At 63.3% G+C, this 23440-nt stretch overlaps 1 protein-coding gene across 1 annotated transcript; it reads right to left on the bottom strand.

Moving 5' to 3' along the window:
* Positions 1-1981: 1981 nt before the first annotated feature.
* KCNQ4 (potassium voltage-gated channel subfamily Q member 4) lies at positions 1982-22128 on the bottom strand. Its single transcript, XM_059868401.1, has 14 exons — positions 21860-22128; positions 13531-13621; positions 12801-12927; positions 11429-11604; positions 10141-10266; positions 9934-10044; positions 9728-9823; positions 9426-9514; positions 8227-8382; positions 5480-5700; positions 5293-5395; positions 5073-5204; positions 3997-4135; positions 1982-3881 (listed from the first exon to the last, which is right to left on the bottom strand). The coding sequence occupies exons 1-14, from the start codon at positions 22126-22128 to the stop codon at positions 3663-3665; spliced, it is 2055 nt and encodes a 684-aa protein (XP_059724384.1). The 3' UTR covers positions 1982-3662.
* Positions 22129-23440: the final 1312 nt, after the last annotated feature.

Genomic DNA, 23440 nt, shown 5'->3' with positions numbered 1-23440 from the left:
GGCTCAGGGACCACAACGGGGGGGTCTTGGCCGCCCCCCAGGCTCCGGTGCCCCCGCGGCTCCAGCACCTGCTGCGGGACCTCAGCCGCCCACGCGGGGCTCCTGCTGTCCCCGCCTGGCCGGGAGCATCTCCCGGCGCTGCCAAAGGATTCCTCGAGGATGCCTCACGGCAGCCAGGACGGGAGCAGCGCGGGGTTCCCTGGGCAGCCGCGGGCCACGGGCCACGGGCTGAGCCCACGGGGGGGGTGCCGCGGCCAGGGTGGGCAAGTGGGGAGCACCAAATCCGCCGGGCACGGGAGCTGCCTGCTCCCCGGGAGCCCGGGGTGCTCTGGGCGCCTGAACCAGGGTCCTGTGGAGCCCCCTCGGCAGGAAGCCCCTCTTCCAAGCGCTCTTGGAAGGGCCTTTTCCTGTGAGCGCGTCCTTGGGCAGCTCACGCAACGCGGAGCTGGAGGCTGGAGCGCCGCAGGAAGGAACTGAGTCCAGCCCAGTCCGTCTCCAGCATGACTGGACTCGCAGGAATCCACAGTGAGTCACGAATTCCCCCAAGACCCCCAGAGAACAAAGCAAAGCCACTGGCACAAAGGACATCCCTGGCCACTGCTCTGTGTCCTTGTGCCCCCGCCAGCTCCCTGACAGCTCAGAGACGCCGTGGGGTGCTGCGGCAGCAGCTGACCGTTCCCGTAACAGCCCTGTCCCCCTGCCAGCTGATAAGAGGCACTGCGCGGAGGCGGCAGCGGCGACAGTCCAACAAGTGTTTGGAGCATCCCCTCACCCCGTTCCTGCGGCTGGGCTCCGGCGGGACGCGGCCAGCTGGCCCTGCTAGGTCACAGCTCCCTCTGTGTCACTCTGACGCCAGCGTCTCCCCGCTGCGTGTGTCCCCTCTGCGGGGAGTGGCAGCCTCGGCACACGTGGGGCAACCAAGGTGGAGAGGGACAAAGTCCTGCCGGGGCACCTTGGGCCCATGTGACGGCAGGTGGCAGAGCCTCGGGCTGGCACACGCCCCCTGCCCTGCCTGTGCCACCGTCCCCGGCTGTGCTGGGGGAGGGACAAGCTGCCAGCACCCCGTCCCCGCTGCTCAGAGCCACGCGAAGACCCCACAGCCGGCTGGCTGTGAAGATCCCACAGCTGTAGGGATGAATCCCTCCAAACCCACCGGGGAAAGCCGCCCACCCCTCTGGGAACACCGCGAGAGGCCGGTACAGTGCCCCCCAAAGCCAGTCCCCCAGGGATCGCACCCCACACATCGGACACTGGGCGGAACCGGGGTGCTGGAGCCCCCCCGAGCCCCCATCCCCGGGCCGGGCAGCCCTGGGGGCACCGGGGCGCTGTGAGCGGGGCACGGAGGCGCTGCCCCCGCGGTGCTCGGCTCCGAGGAGATCCTGGAGAGAATTTCTTGGCAGGAGGCAGCCAGGAAAGGCAGGGACGGAGCCACGGCCAGCCCCGGCTTCCTCCCCGGCCAGCGGCACGGGAAGGAGCAGCCTCAAGCCCCGACATGGCTGCAGGACGTGCTGTCCCCCGGGGGTGCCAGCTCACAGCCACGCGGTGAAGCTTTGCTCTCCCTAGAGGGGTCTGGGGGCTCCTGGAGAAGGGGGCTCCGCCCTCACCTCCCTAGGATGGCACTGGGGACATCGCAGTGACGTCGCCATTTGGGGGGGACACACCAAACAGGAAGGGGGGCACAGCCCTTCCCGGGGCAGCGACCCTTCCCTGTAAGGTGCCAAAAAAGCAGCGCACGGGTCCTTCTGCAGTGACACCAACCCTGCACCCCCGCACGCACAGGATGGAGCTGGAGCTGCGCTCTCAGTTCCATCTCGGTGGCTTTCTGCGGTTTAAGGGGTCAGGGGGGCGTCCGGACATTTGTGTCCCCTGCCGGACATTTGTGTCCCCTGCTGGACATTTGTGTCCCCTGGCCGCGGCTCGGTGGCAGGGCTGGAGTGCCACCTCTCGGGAGCGCCGGGAGACAGACGGCAGCAGGCGGGCAGCCTCTACTCCAAATTTTAATGAAACAAATAAGTTAATAAGTTAATCAAGTGAGGTAACTACCGCTGGCTCGGGGGGGTCTGCGGGGACCAGCCAGCCCCGGGAGGGGGGGTGGGTTCTAAGGGTTAATTCCTGCGTGCGGCTGCGGGCAAAGCTGTCACATGCACCTCGCTCCACGGCCACCCGCCCAGCGCTGTCCCCTGGTGTGGCACCGCCCGGGCACCCCCGGGGCGAGGGCAGGAGCAGGGTGGGGGGGTTCAAGCAGCCCTGGCACGACCCGCGCTGGCCACATGCACTAACGGGGCGAGGGAACGAGCAGGGTCGGGAGTCCCCGGTGCCCGCAGCAGAGGGACGGGAGGACGGAGTGCGAATCCCACGGTGCCAAGGCCAGAGAGGGGGAGCGGGGAGAGCAGCCCAGGACAGATCCTGGCACTGTGGGGTGACCACCGAGCCCCCCTGGAGCCCCGGGTGGGCACTTTGGCACAGCCCCAGCCTTGCTGGACTGGGAGCGGGGCAGTGCAGGGGACTGGGGCAGCGCGGGAGCTGTCGTGGCTCTGCTGTAGGCGACATGCAAGGACACCACCCTGTGGCAGGTCCCCTCCAGGCCCGGCTCGTGCTGCCCGGACCACAGAGGGGACAGGGACAAACTGAGCACCGCAGGACCCAGCCGGGAGGGAATCCTCTAAGCAGGAGCAGGGGATGGGACACAGGGGGAGGGACGCTCCTTGGGGACAGCGTCTGTCCCCACAGCCCCTGCTCAGCTTCCTGGCTCCAGGGCCACCCTCGGGTGGAGATTTCCCCCCGGCCCTGAGCCCTCAGGGCCTCCAGGGCCCTCCTGGGCAGCACAGTCCAGCCCTGGGAGCTGGCAGGGGGTTGCTTATTGCCTATGGCCCCTCGGGTTGCTCTTCCCAGGGGTGTTGCATATTAAGACATTATTGCATAAATATATATATATATATAATCTATATATATATTGCCCTGGGAGCATGCACGGGCAGGCAGAAGGCTCTGCTGTGCTTCTGGAGAGGTGCAGCCTGGGGAGGGGGGACATTCCCCTGCTCCCCACACTGAGGACCCCCAGTGACACGGGTAAAACCACCCTGGGTCGTGCGCCCACCCACACCCCTGCACTGGCAGCAAGAGGGAGATGGGACCTTGCATAGCTGGTGGTGGCCCCGGCTCAGCTCTGGGGGACCAGGCAGGACCTGTCCTGAGAGCTGGGGATGGGGTTCAAACCAAACCCCAGGGGATGGGGCCAGCCTGGAGCATCCCCACCGCAGCTGGGGAGCACCCGGGACCCCAGAGCTGGGCGGGGTGTCATCCTACAGGAAGCCAGGAGCATCCCAGGAGCACCCCAGGAACATCTCAGGAACATTCCAGGAGCTTTCCAGGAATGTCCCAGGAGCATCCCAGGAGCACCCCAGGAACATCCCCAGGAACATCCACAGAACATCCCAGGAATATCCCCAGGAACATCCTCAGGAGCGTCCCAGGAACATCCCAGGAGCCTGGGCTGGCCATGCCACAGTGCCACAGGCACCCCGCTGCAGCCGTGTCCCCGCAGAGGAAGACTCGGTTCAAGTAACACGGCGAGGGACAGCGAGGGGACAGCGAGGGGACAATGCCACGCCTCCCCCAGCGCCCCATCCCCGGCGGGCCGGGTCCATCCCGCTGCCTCCTGCTCAGTCCATGTTGGCGCTGGCCGACCTGGAGATGCTGAGGGTCTGTGCGGACACCGAGATGTCCTCGTGCTCCGCGGGGCTGTGGTAGTCCGAGGTGATGTCGGGCTCGCCGGGCGGCGCCCGCACTGCGGCCAGGCTGAAGGAGTTGGTGGAGCCCTTGCGGAGGCACTGCGAGTAGAGGCCGAGCAGCAGGTCCAGCTTGTGCTCGATGGATTGCACCTGCAAGGCCCGCGGGGTGGGGGCTCAGCCGGGCCCACCCCCGCGGGAAGGGTGGCGGGGGGCTCGGCTGTCCCTCCCAAGGGACGGTGACACTGCCGGGGTGTCCCCTCCTGACCTGCCGCTCCACTTTGACCACGCGCCCCATCATGCTGAGCTCGTCCACCAGCTCCGCCTCCAGCGCCGGCTTCTCCCCCTTCTCCCGAACCTTCTTGTCCGCGGGGAGCGCCCGATCCCTGCCCACGATCTGGTCCACTCTGCCAGGGAGGGAAGGAAGGGGCAGAGCCCATCCATCACTCCCGAGGGCGCTGGAGCCCACCAGGGAATGCCCCAGGGATGGAAGGAAGGGGCAGAGCCCATCCATCACTCCCGAGGGCTCCCGAGCCCACCAGGTATTGCCCCAGGGATGGAAGGAAGGGGCAGAGCCCATCCATCACTCCCAAGGGCTCCCGAGCCCACCAGGGAATGCCCCAGGGAGGGAAGGAAGGGGCAGAGCCCATCCATCACTCCCAAGGGCTCCAGAGCCCACCAGGTATTGCCCCAGGGAGGGAAGGAAGGGGCAGAGCCCATCCATCACTCCCAAGGGCTCCCGAGCCCACCAGGGATTACCCAGGGATGGAAAGAAGGGGCAGAGCCCATCCATCACTCCCGAGGGCTCCCGAGCCCACCAGGGAATGCCCCAGGGAGGGAAGGAAGGGGCAGAGCCCATCCATCACTCCCGAGGGCTCGGGAGCCCACCAGGGATTGCCCAGGGATGCAAGGAAGGGGCAGAGCTGAGCCATCACTCCCGAGGGCTCGGGAGCCCACCAGGGATTGCCCCAGAGATGGAAGGAAGGGGCAGAGCTCAGCCATCATTCCCAAGGGCTCCCGAGCCCACGAGGGATTGCCCCAGGGATGGAAAGAAGGGGCAGAGCCCATCCATCACTCCCGAGGGCTCGGGAGCCCACCAGGGAATGCCCCAAGGATGGAAGGAAGGGGCAGAGCTCAGCCATCACTCCCGAGGGCTCCCGAGCCCACCAGGGATTGCCCCAGGGAGGGAAGGAAGGGGCAGAGCCCATCCATCACTCCCGAGGGCTCCCGAGCCCACCAGGGAATGCCCCAGGGAGGGAAGGAAGGGGCAGAGCTCAGCCATCACTCCCGAGGGCTCGGGAGCCCACCAGGGAATGCCCCAAGGTCACCTGCCGGGCACCTCACCGCGTCTGCAGGCTCTTGATCCTGCCCAGCATGTCCAGGTGTCCGGCCGAGTACTGCTCGATGACATCCTTGACGTCGTAGGGACGCAAGGTCTCCTTGAACTTCCTCTTGGCCACCAGGAACTTCAGGATCCTGCAGGGACAGCCGGGCTGGCGGCAGGAACGGGGTGCCCGGGGGGAGCTCTGTGCACGCTGGGGGACACGGGAGGGGACAGTCTCACCTGACAGCCCGGATCAGGGTCTTCACTGCCGGCATGACGTCCTCGAAGGTCAGGTCGCAGGGGGAGTTCCTCTCCTCGCCACTGTCCTCCGGCGGGCAGTCGGCTGCGGGTGCCAAGAGCGGGTGGATGGCAGAGCCCCAGGGCTGTCCCCAAGCCTGCAGCCCCCCAGCGTCCCCCAGGGGCTCACCCTCAGTGGGGGTCCGCGGCTTGAGCCTCAGCGACGCTCGGAATCGGGTGCGGTCGTTGAAGCTCCAGCTTTTCTGCACCTTGGTGGGGCTGGAGGCTTCGGCGACGTCCTCGGTGCTGGGGGAGCGGTGCAGGGGCGGCCCCAGGTGCTGCTGCCGGCCGCGGCTGCCCTGGCGCTGCGAGCTGCTCAGCCGGATCCGCTCCTTGATGCCCATCTTGTTGCTGCGCGGGGACAGCGGTGTCAGGGCCGTGGGGACAGGGACAGGGGCGGGGTGTCCCCTGTTTGGAGTGGGGGTGGCCGTGCTGAGCTCACAGAGAGCCCCCGGTAGGTGATGGGCGTGAACCAGGCCAGGAGCAGGCGGTTCCTGCAGGGGCAGTTCTGGGGTTGTTCCTTTAAATCCCTTTTTTTTTTTTGTCCCAAGAGCAGAGAAAGGAGGTGACAGACAGGGAGAGAGGGGACAGACAGGCGTGGCAGCAGGGGACACGCGGCAGAGCCACCACTGAGCTGAGCAGAGCTCTGCTCCTGCTCCATCCCTGCTGGCACGGGGTGTCCAAACCCGGCCAAGCTGCTTCATCCTCCTCCTCCTCCTCCTCCTCCAGGCTGCACCTCCCAATCCAGGCTCTGCTCCTGCCCAACCACGAGTTCTGCCCCCAAACCCAGCTGCAATTTCGGGTTGGGGGGAAACACCAGGCATTGTTTATGCAGGACCTACTCAAAACCCCCATCTTGTGTATGATGAGAGACCCCGAAGCGGCTCAAGGGGACACACAGGGAAGGGCCCTAAAGCCGGGGAGGACAGAGTGAATCCCACACCCTCTGCAGGACAGGCTCCATGAAACCCAGGTGTTTGGGGACATTCCTGGACTTCCTCAGGCAGGGCAAGGCAGGGATTCACGCAGGGTCCTGGCAGGGAGACAGGCAGGGATACAGGCAGGGTCCTGGCAGGGAGAGAGGCAGGGTCCTGGCAGGGAGAGAGGCAAGGATACAGGCAGGGATACAGGCAGGGATTCAGGCAGGGATTCAGGCAGGGATTCAGGCAGGGATTCAGGCAGGGTCCTGGCAGGGTCCTGGCAGGGTCCTGGCAGGGATTCAGGCAGGGATTCAGGCAGGGCATGGAGCTCCCAGACCTTCCCTGTGCTGGCAGGGGGGCTGCCACACATCCCACCCATTCCCAGGCTGGGAAGGGCTGTGTCCCAGGAATCAGGCTGCAGCACACAGCAGGGATTTATGGGATTTATGGGATTTATCCAAGGGCTGGAGCTGGTTGCCACCAGCCCGTGCTCATCCACGTTGCAATGGGGAAACTGAGGCAGTAAGGGACAGCGGGAGAGCTCAGCCCAGGCCATGCACAGCCTCCTGCCCTGCGGAGGGACCCCCAATCCAGTCTCCACCCCCCCGTGCCTCGGTCCCAGCCCTGTCCATGCCGCAGGCACGCAGGCAGGGGGTGCATCCATGCATCCCGAGGCTCCCGCTCTCAGCGGGACGGGCAGGACACGGTACCTCCGTCTCCACGTGCCCCACGTCTGCAAGAGCCTCCTCTTACCACTAAAGATGGGGCTGGAGGGGCAGGGCAGAGACACAGGAGAAAAGAGAATCAGCCCCGGAGCGTCCCGGGCCACCGCCCGCCCGTGCCCGCGGTGCCACCGCAGGTGCCACCGCCCCGCCGCCGCTGCCAGGGCAGGATGCTTGTGTGGGTCCTGCATAAACACCTGGGCGCTGTCTCGGCTCTGCCGGAAGGATTTGGGGACAATCGCCGAGCAGAGGGACCGTGGTGGCCCCGCCGGGCCGGGGTGGGGGCTCCCCGCGGCCGGGGGCGAGCGTTACCTGAGGCGTAAACACCTGTGGGGCTGCGCGTCCTCCTCATTCCAGCTTGGGGGCGGGGGAGGGGGGCACGGCGGGTTTGGGGAGGGAGAAGGGATGGAGAGGAGGAGGAGGGTGAGCGGGAGAGAGGGAGAGAGAGAAGATGAGATGTTATGAGAGGTGGTGCTCGCGGGGGAGATGGGCGGGCTCAGGCCTCCGAGGGGGGGTTGGGTCCTTCCCCTGACAGTTCCTGGTTGGTCGCCGAGCCCAGGGAGGAGCCCCCCAAGCCCCGAACTCACCTGGGGGAGCGGGTGCCGCTCATCCCCACACCTGCAGCCTCAGCCCTGGCATCACGGGGGAAACTGAGGCACGAGGCCTCTCCCCACCTAACCCTGGCGCTGGCCCGATGTCCTGGGGGGTGGCCAGCGTTGGTGGCACGCTGGGATCTCCTCTTCAGGCAGAGGGGACAAGGGACACGGTGCAGAGCAGCCGCCAGCAGCAGCAGGGCAGCCTCAAGCCCTCCCTTCTCTCCTCATGTGCTCTGGGAGCCCTTCCCAGCCCCAGGCTCTGGGATTTGCTCTTTCCCGGGCTTTGGAATGCGGCCCCGTGGCTCCAGGATGGCACCACTGCCCCGGCCAAGGCGTTTCCTGCCACTCTCAGTCACCCTGTGCCACATCCCGGGGTCACGGCCACACGAAGAGGGCAGCGAGGTGACCTCAGGAAGGTACAACAGCCCAGAGCGTGCCCTGGGATCAAACCTGCCCCTTCTGGAGCTGGAATGGAGCTGGGAGCAGCAGCAGGAGCAGCAGGGATGCCCAGCACCAGGAGCAGGGACACTTTGGGGAGGTGGCACCTCGGGTCTGGTCTGGCAGTGACAGCGACATCTCAGGAGGGCACAGAGGAGACAGAGCAGAGAGGAGGGAGAACACGGGGGCTGCCCCTCCTACCTTTCCCCTGAACACACGGCCAGGCTGAAGCTTTTCTGGGCAGGGGTGAAGCAGTGATAGGGTGGTGGGGCTCTGTCAGGCCATTTTTTCACCTCTGAATTCCTAAATCCTCCGTTGCCGACCCGGTGCAAATGCTCAAACATAAGGACCAGCTCTCTGAGGTCGGGGTGAAATAAAAACGGGGAGAAATTCAAATTTCCAAAGCAAACAAAACCAGCAAAGCCAGGCTGAGCAGCGCTGGGTCCTCCTGAGGGCAAACCAGAGCAAAACCAGAGCAAAACAAAACAAAAAAAAATCAGCATTTTTGTCCAAAAGATGGTTTCTTAACTGGGGGTGATGGGGCTGGGGAAGGGTCCTGGGGCAGGACTGCACAGAAGGAAGGGCTGAACGTGCTGAGGGGGATGGGTCAGGCAAGGACAAATCTGGGACGGGGTGGGGACATGGGGACCTGTCACCATCAGATCCTGGGCTCCAGCCAGAAGGGGAAAGCTCAGACCCAGCAGGGATGGAATCTGGCTCTGTGTGAATTCCACTGCAGGGAACACGGCTCCTGGCACAGCAGGAGGGGCAGCAGAGCCCCCAGAGATTCCCAGGATCCGGGGTGATGCTCGGGAAGTTGTATCAGCCTCCAGGGCTGTGGATGTTGAAAGCTCTGCCTCTGGAAAAATTGAGAGTGGGACAGAGGGATGAATTTGTCACACGGCCACAGCAGGGCAGGCAGGAGGGCAGGGATGCTCACAGGGATGTGGCAAACCCTCAGGATCCGGAAAAGAAGTCTGGAAAACCTTTGGGAAGCCTTTGATCCACCCACAGTGGCAAAATCCCAGGGATCACGGGAGGGACACGCTGCAGGAACAGGACAAGGGGCTCCCGCTGGATCCAGCTGGGTCCACCCCTGGAACCAGCTCCTGTCTGGCTGCAGCTTCACCACCACAACCCTGGGGTTCCCGAGGCACCACCCCGTTCCCTGTGGTGCTGGAGGAAGGCTATGGATGGAGTGAGAGGGGATGAGATGGGCGCTGGGAGGATGATGAGGATGAAGGAGGCTCCTTCAGCAGACTCCCATCCTGGGAAGGTGTCGGTGCTGCTTGACTCCACCGAGCTCCTGGGGGTTCCACAAGGTCCCTCCTGGCTTCCCAGGCTGTTCATCCCCACGGGGACCCCCGGGAGCCGCCCAGCCCTCACCCCCTCCCGCCTACCTGAAGGCGGGCAGGAGGCTGTCGTAGTAACACCACGTGGCCGTCAGGTACGCCCGGCTGGCATCCGTGGAGTACAGGCGCCAGGCAGCCTGCAGGGAGCGAGATTCCCGGGAATCGGGATCCATCGGGATGGGAGAACCCTCCCGGACCCCTCCATCCATCCTGACCCCCACAGGCAGCAGCGACCAACCCTCATGTGGGTGCTGGAGGTGGGGCCGGGAGTTTGGACGGGCAGAGCAGAGGAGGGGACAGCAGAGCATTCCCGGGAAGGGGTGGGGTGGGACACGCCAGCCCTGCCTCACCTGGATCAGGTTGGCCGCTGGAGTCCGCCTCTTCTCAAAGTGCTTCTGCCGATGCTGCTCCTGCACCTTGAGGGCGAAACCGGAGCCCAGGATCCCCTGGGGACGGGAGGGGACAGAGCCGTGAGTGCCAGCACAGACTGCGCCCCACACAGAGGTGGCTCTGCCCCTTTCCCCCCCTATTTTGAGCCTCCCCCAGCCCTACTCACGGCGGGCAGGGCGAAGAAGGAGATGCCGAGCAGGGCGAATCCGGCCGCCAGCATCCGGCCCAGCCACGTCTGCGGCGCTTTGTCCCCGTAGCCGATGGTGGTCAGGGTCACCTGCCCGGGGGCACAGCAGCGGGGGGCCTGCAGGGCGCTCCCCCAGCACGGCCCCGTCCCCTCCTGTCCCCGGGGGGCCGCGGGGGCCGAGCTTACCGTGCCCCACCAGAGGGAATCAGCGTAGGTGGCGAACTGCACGTTGGCGTCCTTCTCGGCCAGGTAGACGAGGAAGGAGGCGAAGATGAGCACCAGGAAGCCGATGTACCAGGCGGTGATGAGCTCCTGCAGGGCATATTGAGGCTCAGGGACACGCCAGGAGGTGTCCCTGGGTGTTTTTTTTTGTGGTATTGCGCTAAATAGTTATTTAGTTGTTTGTTTGGCCCTGGGTGATTGGAGATTTGCACTGAGTAGTCTTTATATTGCACTGAATTTTATAAGTTTATGTTATATCACATGGCTTGTTCTTCCCCTCTCCTATCACACAGGTTTTCCTTCACCCACCCTTCTCCCCACTACCCCTGGGGGTCTCTCCCCTGGTTTACCCCTCCCCTCGCCCCTCCTCACTGGTATCCCATTGGCTGTGCTCCTCTTCCTCCGCCCCCATTCCCCAGGTATAAAAGTTTCCTGCCATCAGACAACGCCCACTTTCCCATCTGGGAGTTGCCAGAGTCTGAGGTGTCTCCTCTCAAGTCAATAAACAGAGAGAACATTCGTCCCCACGTGGAGAAGAGCGCTTCTGGTCTTTTGCTTTCATCCGTGTAAGCTCGTGTGGGCTGGGGTCCATGGCTGGCTGGGTTGGACCCTGTCCTAGGGTGACTTTGTAATGCTTGTGTCCCCATTTGTGTGCTCTGTTTATGTTCTGTGCCTTCAAGACTGGCTCTGAAGGGCGAATGTTTTGGTTTGGTTTGTTATCAGCGGCTCCCCCACGGCTGGTGGGACACACAGACGGGGCAGTACGTGGTGCTGCTTTTGCTTTTCACTTTGCTCTTGCTCCTGCTTTGCTCTTGCTTTTTGCTTCTGCTCATTAGTCAGTTTAGCTAAACAGTCCAAATTTTCCCTGGACTCTTTTTCCTTTCCCTGTTTTGGAGCCTGCTCCGGACTGGGACCTGGCAAACACCGAGAGTTTGCACCTTGAGGCTGCAGCAGCTGCCCCAGCGCCGGAGGGACTGACAACAGAGCGAGCACCCCAGGAGAGACTTTTTGAATTTGTCATCTTTGTCAGAGTGGTGTCACCCAGTGTTGTTCATTTTGTGTGCTGGGGGTGCTGTCCCTGTTAAATAAACAGGTTCTTTCCACCTCTCTCCGAGGAATCCTTCCCAAACCGAGTGTAGGGAGGGGCCGTGTGGGTTTGCTTTCTGGAGGGCCCCCTTTTAGAGGTTTTCTCCCAAATTTACCCTAAACCACGACAGACCCAACAGCCACGAGTCTTTACAATTTTTCTCACCTTGCTGTGGGCGTAGACGACGGAGCCCAGCAGCTTCCAGGTGCCGCCGCGGCGGTCCATGCGCACCATGCGCAGGATCTGCAGGAAGCGCATGCTGCGCAGCGCCGACGTGGCGAAGATGTTGCCCTGCGTGCCCGCGGCGATGACGGCCACCGAGGCGATGAAGACGATGAAATCTGAGGGGACAAAGAGGCTCAGGAGGGCGTTGGGGGTTATCCCGAATTCTACCCATAAAAATCAAAGTTGTCGTGTTGCACTAATGTGTTATGTTGTTAATTTATTATTGTAAAGTTGTCATGTCGTACTAAAGTGTCATATTGTTAATTTATTGTTGTGTTAGCTGGTAAAGGGTTTGAACGTCAGTCCTGTGAGGGAGCTGAGGTTGTTTAGCCTGGAAAAAAGGAGGTTCAGGGGTGATCTTATCACCCTGAAAGGAGGTGTGAGGACACCAGAGTCTGTTTCTTCTCCCAGGAAATCAGTGAAGGATCAAGGGGAAATGGTGTGAGAAGCTCAGAGAAAAGAATGAGAAACAATTCTTATCTCAGCCTGCTGCACCTGGTGGTGTGCACATGTGGAATGTGTTACGGAGATTTTTTAATCAAAGGGTGATTTCCTAATTGGCCAATGGTGATGGTGCTTGGATTCGAGGACCAATTAGATCGAATCTGTGTCGTGACTGTCTGTGAGGGCGAGGGGTTTCTTAATAAAGATATTATAATAAGTGATTGATCAGCCTTCTGAGAATCATGGAGTCAATGCTAATTGTCGCACGTGGTTTTCTCTTTGCCCCTGATCCCTTCAGCATGCTTTGGAATAAACCTCACTGGAATGCATCCTCCAGAGACCCTTCCTCTCCTTCCTCCGCTGAGCTATCCGTGCCGTGTGCGTGTGCATGGACTCGAAATGGCTGCTCTGCTGGCCTGACTCTGAGCAGCTTCTGAAGCAGACTCTTCCAAGAAGGTTGCAGCATTTCTCCCACCCTGCCACGCTGCAGCAGAGAGAGCTGGTCGCGCTCACAGACAGTGTGGTGATAAGCTAGAAAGTTGCAAACTTTCCTGGATTTCTCCAAAACGAAATCTGCCAGCCACGAGGACCCCGCAAGTCCTTGGAGCCCCAAATGCACCTTTAATCTGATCCACAAACCCAATGGAAATGACTTCTTTTTCCCACAGAAAATGACCTCTGTTTGCAGCCACTCGCCCTGGCAGACCGCGCGGTGCCAAGCTAGAAATTTCCAAAGTTTCCTGGATTTCTCCAAAATGAAATCTACCAGCAACTAGGACCCTGCAAGTCCTTAGAGCCCCAGATGCCTCCTTTAATCTGATCCACAAACCCAATGGAAATGACTTCTTTTCCCGGTGCCAGCCCCTACCTATCACGCAGAAGGGTTTCCTGGCGAAGCGGAAGCGCCCGCGCCAGCCGCGGTAGCGGCAGCAGCAGCCGGCGGCCCACACGCGGATGATGTACTCCATGCCGAACACCACGATCATCACAAACTCCTGCCGGGGGGAAAAGGGGGAAAAAAGGGGTAGGGAGAGTGGAGGGGCTCAGATTTGAGGGGGGCAAAGCGAGTCGGGCTGAGCGCGGCGCAGGGTGGCCCCAGCAAGGCTGGCGGAGCTTCCCTGAGGGATGAGGGGGGTGGGACGGAGCCGTCGGGGCTGTGAGGGAATCGCTGCTCTCCTCCTCGCCTCGAGCTGGGTCCTTTTCCTCCTCTGTCAGCATTGTCCTCCTACCTCTCGCACAAACAAGCCCCCGTTCTGCTTACTCGCAGGAAAGTCACAAGGACCTTCCCAATTTAGTCTCCGTCACTCGGGAGAAGTCCCTGCGTCAGCTCTTTCTGACAGTTTGGGGGAAAGTTGCCTTTTTTAGCCCCTCGTGCCCTGCCTGTTCCAGCGGTTGGTGCACACGGAGGGACAATGGTGGGATGGGCCACCCCGAGCGCTGGTGACACCCACGGCCAGGCCACCCCCGAGGTGCCATCGGACCATCGGTGACTCGCGGTGAGGTCACAGGGGTTCTGTCCGCGATCTTGCCCCGGTTCTTTCAGGGTATAAAGTGGGGAGAGGAAATGCGAGCGGCAGCCCCGCTCCTGCATCACTCACCAGGATGAAGAGGCACTGGTTGGCCAGTTTCTGGTGCTCCTGGATGGTGGAGAAGACCGACAGCACCAGGCAGCTGAAGACGAGGAGGAATCTGGAAGGACAAAGTGTCAGTGGGGGCACAGGGACAGCCAGGGGACCCCAGCCCACAGTGCTACCCCCTCTCACAGCCTGAACCCCCAGCCAAGACCTCCCCAGGCCGTGGCAGAGCCACTGGGGACACGTTTTGCCTCTAGATGGTGGCATGGAGCCTTTGGGGAGCCCAGGAGCCGCCGTGGGGCTCGGCGCCAGCTCTGCCGCAGCCCTGCAGCTTCTTAATTAAAGGCAGGGAGGGACACGGGGGGTCTGGCACTGTGGAGGGCTCTGGTGCTGCAGGAAGGAGAGCAGAGCTCCTCAGGACTGTCCCCAGCATCCCTGTCACCGTGGGGACCTGCCAGGAACACCTGGGAGGTGTCAACCCAGGGGAAAAGTCCCCAGGAACAGCTCTGAGGCTGCTCCTCCCCGAGCGCCAGGCTCAGGCACGAGGGGCTTTGGCCCATTTAAAATCAGGAGGGGAATTAAAAAAAAAAATGAAAAAGAAAAAGAAAAAGAAAAAAAAAAGAAAAAGAAAAAAAGAAAGTCGACTCTGAAGCTGAAGCAAATGAAACCTCCAAAAATACATTTTTTTCCCCTGATCCAGCGATTCTAAAAAAGGAAAGCGGAGGGCTTGTGCCACCGGCCCACGTGACACAAAGGGCCACTCGCTGCTTCGTCACCACAGCTCCGGGATGGCACCAGGGACCACGGGCACACCATGCTGGGTGGCACCAGGGACCACGGGCTCACCACGTTGGGTGGCACCGGGGACCACGGGCACACCACACTGGGTGGCACCGGGGACCACGGGCACACCATGCTGGGTGGCACCAGGGACCACGGGCACACCATAGTGAGTGGCCCTGGCACGGCCTGGCTGAGCCCTGGTGGCCCTGGCACCTTGGTGGCACCCATCTCAGCCCCATGGCTGAGTTCTCATGGTGACAATGCCCGGAGGTCACCGGGGTGGACGAAACGTCCCCAAAACAACAATGAAAACCCAATGGGGAAGAAGAAATATCCTCAATTAATCCAGGGGCTGTGGGGGCTCAGCCCCCCCTCAGGAGGACGTTCCCATCTCTCTGTGTCATTGATCTGGGATTTTTGGGCAGAACCAGCAGGGGTGCATCCTGTCCCAGCTGTCCCAACTGTCCCAGTGACACTGGGAAGGCACCAGGGGACACAGCAGAGAGGGGCCTGTCCCCCAGTGGGACCATCCAGGACCCCTCCCCGCTGACCCCACAGCCCCGTGTGGGAGTGGGGGCTCTCAAACCCAGCCCTGGCATGAGGGGGACGAGGATGGCACAGCCTAAAGGGGACAGCTGGGTCCTCTTCCCCAAAATGCTGCTGGAGGTGGGACCGACAGCAAAAAAATCCTCAGGAATGGGAGAAGGGCTGGATGCAGAGCAGGGAGGAGGGAGAGATGGAGCCAGGAAGGGGCCAGGGGTGTCACAGCCGTGTCACCAGCCTGTCCTCACTGTGCTGCTGCTCTCCCGGGCACTTTCCACCCACAAGGCAGAAGGTTGGAGCCGGCTCCTTCTCCCTCTGAATTATTAATTGGGATTTTTTTCCTCCAGCTCAGCAGCTCTGGAGTGAAACCCCACAGGGAACAGCAGCACCCCCGTGGCACGGGCAGGGGGTGCCAGGCTCTGGGCTGAGCAGCAAACACAGCACAGGGCAGAGCTCAGAGCCTGGTGCACCATCAGCAGGAAAAGATTATCCAGGCAGGATTTAGCAGGCAATTACACGGGCAGCGGAGCACGAAGCAGAGGAGAAGGCAGAAATCTCCCAGCCTGCGAAGATTTGTGCCCCTCGCCTCACGCAGCGAGCAGGGAGGGGGTCCCCGTGCCTGGGCACACGAGGGGACTTTGCTGTGGGTGGCCCTGGCTCTGGAGCACCACCGTGATGGAAACCTGCCCCCCCTGCGGGGTGGGGAAACCTCCCAGGCGGCATCCTGTCGGATTTGGGGAAGGGTCCAGGCAGGAGAGGCTGGGAAAGGAACTTTCTGGGAACACATCACCTGCTAGGAATTAACTTGTAAAGCCTGGGCAAACGCCCCGTCCCGGCTGCCGGCAGCGCTTAAGCGGCTTAGGGAAGGGTCAGATGCCTGAAGGCAGCGAGGGGAGCCAGGAACCAGCATCCCCCATCCCTCCCGGGCAGGAATTCCGCTCTACCAAGCACCCAGGGGGGGTTTTACACCCTCAGCCCTCCATCAAACCCCCCTGAGGACCGGCAGTGCCAGGCTCCCATCCCAGCTCGCTGCTCTCCCACCCTCCAAGAGGAGCTGGAAAACCGAGGAATGGGGAGGGGGCAGAGAGAGGGGGGCTCCTGGGGCTTCCCCATGGCCGGGGAGGGAGGGAGCAGAGGTTGAGCCGGTGCTTCACCTCTCCCGAAGAAAATTCCCATCTCCAGCCCCCTCCCTGCGGGGTCCCCCCCCTTTCCCAGCACATGTCACTGCATGGACACGGGGACAGGACCCGGCTGGAGCAGAGCCCGGCCCCAGCAGCAACGAAACCTCCCCAAAACAATAATGAAAACCCGGCGGGGAAGGCGAAATCTCCTCAATTAATCTTCATTAGGGTGGGCTTGGCCATCTGCTGCCGCCCGAGCCGGCCCAGGAACAGGTGAGCCGGGAAAGCTGCTGAGCTCAGGGGAAGCAGGGCCAAGTCGGCCTCCCTGGATGGGCAGGCGGGCACCAGCGGGCTCCCAGTGCCCCCCAGACACCCCTGGGCAAAGGGGCTGCACCCCAAAACAGCCTGGGATGAACCGAGGGACCGGGATCCTCGGAGCTCGTGGGGTGGGGTGGGGATGGAACAGCTCGGTCCCTGCAGGATTCATCCCCAAAGCCCCGGGACTGGCACGGGGGTGGCACCGGCCCTGGCAGGGCTGTCCCGGTCCCTGCTTTCCCAATCCCTCAGGGTTGGCACGGAGGTGACACTGGCACGAACAGCGCTGTCCCAGTCCTGCTTTGCCCAAGCCCCCGGGGTTGGCACAGGGGTGACACTGGCACGGACAGCGCTGTCCTGATCCCTGCTTTGCCCAAACCTTTGAGATTGGCACAGGAGTGACACTGGCACTGACAGCGCTGTCCTGGTCCCTGCTTTTCCCAAACCTCTGAGATTGGCACAGGGGTGGCACCAGCCCTGGCAGGGCTGTCCTGGTCCCACTTTGCCTTCCTTCTGGGACTGGCACGGGGGTGGCACCGGCCCTGGCAGGGCTGTCCCGGTCCCGCTTTGCCCTCGCCCCCCGGGGATGCCCCGGGCGGGGGCACAGGCGGCGATAGCCCAGCGCAAGGCAAGCGCCACCCGCCGCAGGACAAACAGCTCCGCCGCGGGATGAGCGAGCAAACCGGCTCCGGGCAGGCACCGATCCCTTCCCTGGCAGCGCCACAGCGCCTGGGCCGTACCCTCCAGCTGTGCCACCGCTGGAAATCCGGGATTTGGACCAAAACTGCCCTAGCGCAGCTCCAGCGGGGATGGGGATGGTGTTTCACCCTCCCGGCTCCCCAGGCCGCGAGGTTCAGCTCCGTCTGCAGCTGTATAAACAGCACATCCCATAAATCCCCGTCCCTCGGCCCCGCGGCCCTCCAGGAGAGGTGGAGCAGGCGGCCGGGGGATATAAATAACCGGGCTGTGGCGGCCCTGTTTGCGCCCGTAACCATGGCACGGAGCGTCCCACGCCGCCCAGAAGAGAAGCAGAAAAGCTCCGAGTGTTTCCCCACGGGCAGAGGCACAGCAAAGGCCGGCACAGGCTCAGAGCCCGGCCCCGAGATGTTATCAGAGCCGTTATCAGGAGGGTGCTGCTCCCAGAGCCCCGCAGCCCCAGCGGAGAGGCAGCACGGGATGTCCCCAGCAGCCTGGGGAAGGCTGGAAGCAGAGCCGGGATGCAGAGTCTGTCCCCCACCCCATGGCAGCACCCACAGGGTGACATCCCACAGAGGGTGTGAGCCCGTGGCCCTCAAATCTCAGTGTTTTGGGAGGAGAATCTTGCTGGTGGCATCAGCTGGCACCCCCGTGGCAGCCAGCACCCCCCGTGCCCGCGGGGAGCACGGTCACAAGGCTCCTGCGGCCGTGCCAAGGCGCTCACACGGAGCAGCCGGGATAGTTTTGCTCTTGGATCATCTGGCAAGGAACGGGCTGGAGGGGGGGAAGGAGGCAGAGTGTTTTCTGAGGCACCCCAGCAGAGAGAGAGGTCGGGGCTGTCACCCTCTGCCAGCACCTGGGGGGACATTTGGGGCACAGCAGTGTGAGTGGCCCCAAAACTGGGATCCTCAAAGAGTGGAGGGGAGGTTTGGGATCAAACTGAGGGGGACAAAGAAGTAAAAACTCTCCAGCATCACCCCTGCACCCCACTGGGGTGCCAAACTGGCACCTCCTGTGCCAGCCTGAGGGGTCTGGCAGGAGCGGGAAGAGGGAAAAAGGAAAAAAACCAGAAGGAAAAATCAATGCCCCGTTTCATGTTGCGCCGAAGTCGCTTAATTTTATGCCCTGGTGACACCACATGGAGCTGGGAAAATGCTGTGCCGGCTTCTCCTGCCGCTGGCATTGCCCCTGGAGCAGCTCCCGTTTCAGCCCCAGGCAAGGTGGCCCTGGGGGCACAGCCCCTGCTCGAAGGGCACAGCCTCCAGCCCCTCTGATGTGGCCATGCCACCAGCCCAGCTGGGGGGACACACCGGTGACAGCGAGTTAAAAGCCTTAAACGAGCTAAATTCAAAGAGGTGGAATGGCTGAGAGTTCAACTCAAGAGTTTAAGAGAGGTTGAAGGGTTAAATCCAAGAGGTTTTTTCAAGCAGGCGGTGGAAAGTCAGGGATGGAAGGATTTTCCTGCAATCCAGCCCGGCCTCCAGGCCTAGGGATTGCCCTGGAGGTGTTGGCAAGGGCTGGGCACTGGCCGTGGTGGCACTGCCAGCAGGGCAGGGGGGTGTGACACGGTTGAGGAGTGGCGGGGGTGACAGCCCCGTCCTGCCCTCCACACCCGGCTGGAACAGGAGCCAGGCTCAGGGTTGCTCTGGGAAGGACTGGCTGCCACCACCCCCTTCCCTGGCCAGAGGGGGACACATCCCACTGCCACCATCCCAAACCAGCCGGGATTTCCCACTGGAAGCCAATCCTGAGTGGGACAGCCCGTGCCTGGCATCCTTCACCCCGTGCCAGGCTTGCCCTGTGACTGTGCTGGAAGCTGGCACCCCTCTGTCCCTACAAGGACACCAAAAACCCAGCAGGGACAAGGCTCCCGTCCGTCCCCTCAGGGAAATTCCTCTCCCAGGTGGGAAATAAACCCCAACAACCAGGGAAATTCCTCTCCCAGGTGGGAAATAAACCCCAGCAGCAGCACAGGGAGCTGGGCCTGGCACAGGGGATGCAGCTCCAGGCAGGGGATTGCGGCTGTTCCTGGTGCTGCTGGCTCAGGCTTCCCTCATTTGCTCCAGGTGAAACTGTTCTGCATGGAAATGCTCCTCCAGGACCGGCAAAAGTGCTGAGCCGAGCTGCCGGTGCCCCCAGCAGCCGTTTCATAACCATGGGCACCAGCAGACCCCGGGAGCCGCCGGGAATTTGGGCGCCTGGCGGGTGGGCAGGGACAAACCACAACGGGAATAGCTGGAATTGGGCACCTGGAAAAACATCTGGGGCAGCTCCAGGCTGCACAAACCCCCTGGCAGGGCAGGCCCTGCCCACGGGCACGCAGCTGTGCCCGTGCCAAGCCCGCAGCAGCTTTGCCGGGAGCGGGAAGAGCCTTCCCGCCGGCTAACGAGGAGGAGATTGGAAAAAGGAAGTTCTTATTTCGCCTCCTGGCTCTAAAGCCTCTGGCTTAATGCTCTGGGCTCCCTCCCGGATTTGCTCCGTAAGCTGCAGGGCTGGGAGGTCTCATTCCAAGCGGGCGAGGCACGGCTTGGTGAGGCCGGCCAGCGCCTCCCTTCATGGTCAGCGTGGGGCTGGAGGGGCTGGGGGACACCTCAGAACTCGGATTTCCACCTGCAGGGGCTCCCGTGTCCTCACCACCGCCCTCCCGGAGCATGGGGGACTTTGGGGACATCCATCAGATCCCAAAAGTGGCTCCGAGCCCTCCCAGCCGCCCAGACAGAGCTGCTGCAGAAATGATTCGGTCACCGAACCACTGAGGCCAGAGCAGGTGCCGGGATAAGATTTGGGATCAATTGGCCGACAGAAAGAGGCTGAAGTCGGTCAATAAACGCGATGGGCTCGGCCCCGCTCGGCGGCTCCGGGAGGGAAGCGCGTCACTTCTCAGCGGGTATTTCCATTTTAGCAGTTTTCAGCCCTGTCTCGGAGCCAGCCTGCTCGGGGGAGGCAGCGCTGGGGACCGATTTGTGTCACCAGCGCTGCCCCGACCTCGGGCCGGGGGCTCCGTCCCCTCCCATGCCTCAGAGGGGGAAGGGGGGGGGGGGGGTTAACACCTTCCTCCTCTTTTGTTAAAACCCAGGGATTGCGGCACACAAATCATCCCCGACAACTTCAGAGCCGCTGCAACAGCTTCGCAGCTCCCATCTGCTGCGAGAGAGAGAAAAAAAAACCCAACAAAAAAACTTGGAAGAAGCCAGAAATGAGCAACGTTACGGGAGAGGCTTCGCAGAACAGATGTCTGCACCTTGCACCCAGCGCGGCGTCTTCCCACAGGATTCGGGGGGTCCCTGGCAGGACTCTGCCCTGCAGCTGCCTCAGCCCTAAAATTAAGCGAGCAAGTGAACAAAAAGCTTCCCCAGCAAAGGCTGGAGACGTTTGGCTGCTGCTGCCGGCGGCTGCACATCTTGTGGAACAAAGCCCAGCACCCGGGAGCTGCGGGCCAGGCACGCTGGGGTGGCAGGGGAGGGACTGGGGGGGCTTGTGGGGGCTCTGCAAATGGGGCCGCTTGTCCCACGCTGTTGTTTTTGGGGTAAAACAGGATCAAACTGCTGGAGGATGCTCAGGGGTGGATATCCCAGCTGGGAGATGAGCCGGGGCACGGCTCTTCCACATCCCATGGGTGTGTTTGCCACCCATCCCCACTGCCTCCCCTGGCAGGGGCTTTGGCTGCCTTTCCCTGCTGGAGAAGCTCTTCCCAGGGTGGGATTTTCCACGCAGGGATTCTGGCTGTGGGAGGTGTGCTTACAAATGGGCCCCGGGCTCGTGTCCCGGCTCCCCGGGGAGCTCAGGTGCCCTTTCCTCCAGTGACAAATTCCTGCTGCCAGCTCGATGTGCTAACTTAGGCAAGACCCATTTTCCTGCCTCTTAACGAGCTCCGGCTCCCGCACCCCAGAAACGACGCAGCCCCTCGGCACCGCTCCAGGTGAGAGGGAAGGAGGCAAAATTGTGCCTCGTGCCCTCGCAGAAGGTCCGTGCCCACACCTGGCACACGCCAGGCAAGGAGGGAAAACACGTCCTGCCCCACGGCCCGGCAGTGTCCCCAGCAGTGCCACCGGGACAACCCCCCAGAATGGAGCCCCCTCTGTCCCTGCAGCCTCCAGGTGTGTTGGGGACCCCTCAGTTCTCTGTCACAGCTCCCTCCACCCCCGAGGCAACAAAGCCGAGGGGGTGAAGCTGTTCTGAGCCCTGAGCTGAGCCCGCATGCCAGGAGCCGTGGGATGCTCACATCCAGCGAGGGAAGCTGGAGCAGAGCTTAGGAAAACAGCCGGAGCAGGGAAAGGAGCAGGTGTGCTCCCGGGAGCAGCCCTCTGGCCCTGGAGAGGAATTTCCAGTGCTGGGGATCCACCGTGACCCAGGAACGGGCGCAGCTCTCGGGGTACAGCAGGGACAAGATCACCCCCGCTGTCCCCATCCCAGCCGGACACGGCCCTGGGGTGGCACTTCTGCCTTGTCCCAGCAGCGCCACAGGTACAGGGCAGCAGAATGTCCCCGGTCCCACCCAGGGCTGTCACCTCCCGCGGGTCCCCTGCCTTTGAGGGTCCCCCCGCGCTCAGAGACCCCGGCCAGGGACAGCGGCAGAGCGGGACGGTGACGCGGTGCCACCGGGAAGGGGCTCTGTGTCACCCCGGAGATCGAGTCCCATCCCCGGGGACGCGCTCAGCTCCTCGCCCCGGACCCTCCGCCACTGTCCCCCCCTCGAGTGGCGGATCCGGGACCGGCTCGGGCGGCAGGAGCGGCACCGGCGCGTCCCCCCCGCCGAACGCAGCGCAGAAACTTCCCGGTGGAGCCCGGGGGGGCTCGCTGGGAGCCCCGCGGCACTCCCGGTACCCCCGGTGCTCCTTCGCCGGGCAGCCCTGAGGGTGCGGGTCCCTGCGGCCCCCCCGGTGCCCGGTACTCACATGAAGACGTGGTAGATGAAAGCCCAGCCGCGGGGCCGCTCCAGCACGTTGTAGAGGCAGTTCTGGAGGCGGCGGCGGCAGCAGCGCGGGGCCCCGGCGGGGCGGGGGGCGGCCCCGGGGCGCGGCCCCGCCAGCAGCCCCCGGCGGCGGGGCGGGGGCGGCGGAGGGGGGGTCCCGCTGCCGGGGCCGGGGGTCCCCGCGCCCTCGGTCCGCACCGCCGTCAGCGCCGCCCGCCGCTCCCCGCCCGCCGCCGCCGCCGCCCCGGCCATGGCCGCCCCGCTCAGGCCGCCGCCCGCCGCATGGCCCCGGCCGCCGCGGGACCCCCGAGCCAGCCGGCCGCTCCCGGGGCCACCTGCCTTTAGCTGCCCGCCGCCGCCAACGGGCCCTCCCCCGCCGCCGCCCCGCCGGGCCGGCCCGCCCCGCCGTACCTGGCCCCCGCCCCCGGGGCTCCGCGGGACGGGGCGGGCGGGGAAAGCGCCGTGCGGGGCGGCGGCGGCACCGGGCGTGCAGGGGATGGGGGGGTGGGTGGGCGGCTGTCACCGCCGGTGTGGGTACGGGACCCTGCTGGGGACGGGGAGAGTCCTGGGGCATCGTGGGGCATCGCATCCCAGCCCACATCCGGCCCCGCGTCCCGCAGCTCATCCCGAGCTGCGCCCTACACCGCATCCCGAACCGAGTCACATCCCAAACCGCATCCCAGCTTCATCCCACAACGCACCCCAAATCAAATCGCGTCCCAAACCACGTCACTGCCTCCTAAACTGCATCCCAAATTGCATCCCGAACTGGATCCCACAGCACTCCCCAAACAGACGGCGTGGAGCATCCTGGAGCGAGAGTGAGCCTCCCAATCCCCACGGGATGGAGCATCCCTGGAGGAGATGGGGCATCCCTGGAGGAGATGGAGCATCCCTGGAGGAGATGGGACATCCCTGGAGGAGATGGAGCATCCCTGGAGGAGATGGAGCATCCCTGGAGGAGATGGAGCATCCCTGGAGGAGATGAGGCATCCCTGGAGGAGATGGAGCATCCCCGGAGGAGATGGAGCATCCCTGGAGGAGATGGGACATCCCTGGAGGAGATGGAGCATCCCTGGAGGAGATGGGACATCCCTGGAGGAGATGGAGCATCCCCGGAGGAGATGGAGCATCCCTGGAGGAGATGGGGCATCCCCGGAGGAGATGGGGCATCCCTGGAGGAGATGGAGCACCCCTGGAGGAGATGGAGCATCCCTGGAGGAGATGGAGCATCCCTGGAGGAGATGGAGCATCCCTGGAGGAGATGGAGCATCCCCGGAGGAGATGGAGCATCCCCGGAGGAGATGGAGCATCCCTGGAGGAGATGGGGCATCATTGGAGGAGATGGAGCATCCCTGGAGGAGATGGAGCATCCCTGGAGGAGATGGAGCATCCCATCCCCTCCCACCCTCCACAGACTCAGCCTCGAGCCGGGCTCCAGGTGTTTCCCAAGCTCAGCCCTTTGCTTTCCCTTCCACCTCAGCCTCTCACCAACACAGCGGGGAACTGAGGCAGGGGCTGGGAATTCCCTTTCCAAGCTGGATCCCAGCTGGGTCCGTGTGCT

The sequence above is a fragment of the Haemorhous mexicanus genome, chromosome 27 (genome assembly GCF_027477595.1).
Source record: "Haemorhous mexicanus isolate bHaeMex1 chromosome 27, bHaeMex1.pri, whole genome shotgun sequence".
Taxonomy (NCBI): Eukaryota; Metazoa; Chordata; class Aves; order Passeriformes; family Fringillidae; genus Haemorhous; species Haemorhous mexicanus.
Note: the sequence above shows the minus strand (reverse complement) of the source record. Positions and strands in the feature narration are given on the sequence as shown.

What these genes read in the sequence shown, in the direction of transcription:
- KCNQ4 (XM_059868401.1), bottom strand. Translation starts at nt 22,128, where the DNA reads ATGGCCGGGGCGGCGGCGGCGGCGGGCGGGGAGCGGCGGGCGGCGCTG. An exon ending in TTCATCTACCACGTCTTCAT is followed by an intron (nt 13,622 to 21,859) that starts GTGAGTACCGGG and finishes TTGTCCTTCCAG; the next exon opens with ATTCCTCCTCGTCTTCAGCT. An exon ending in GCCGTGTGTTCAGGGGAAAG is followed by an intron (nt 5,701 to 8,226) that starts GTAGGAGGGGCA and finishes GTCCCCGCGCAG; the next exon opens with CAACAAGATGGGCATCAAGG.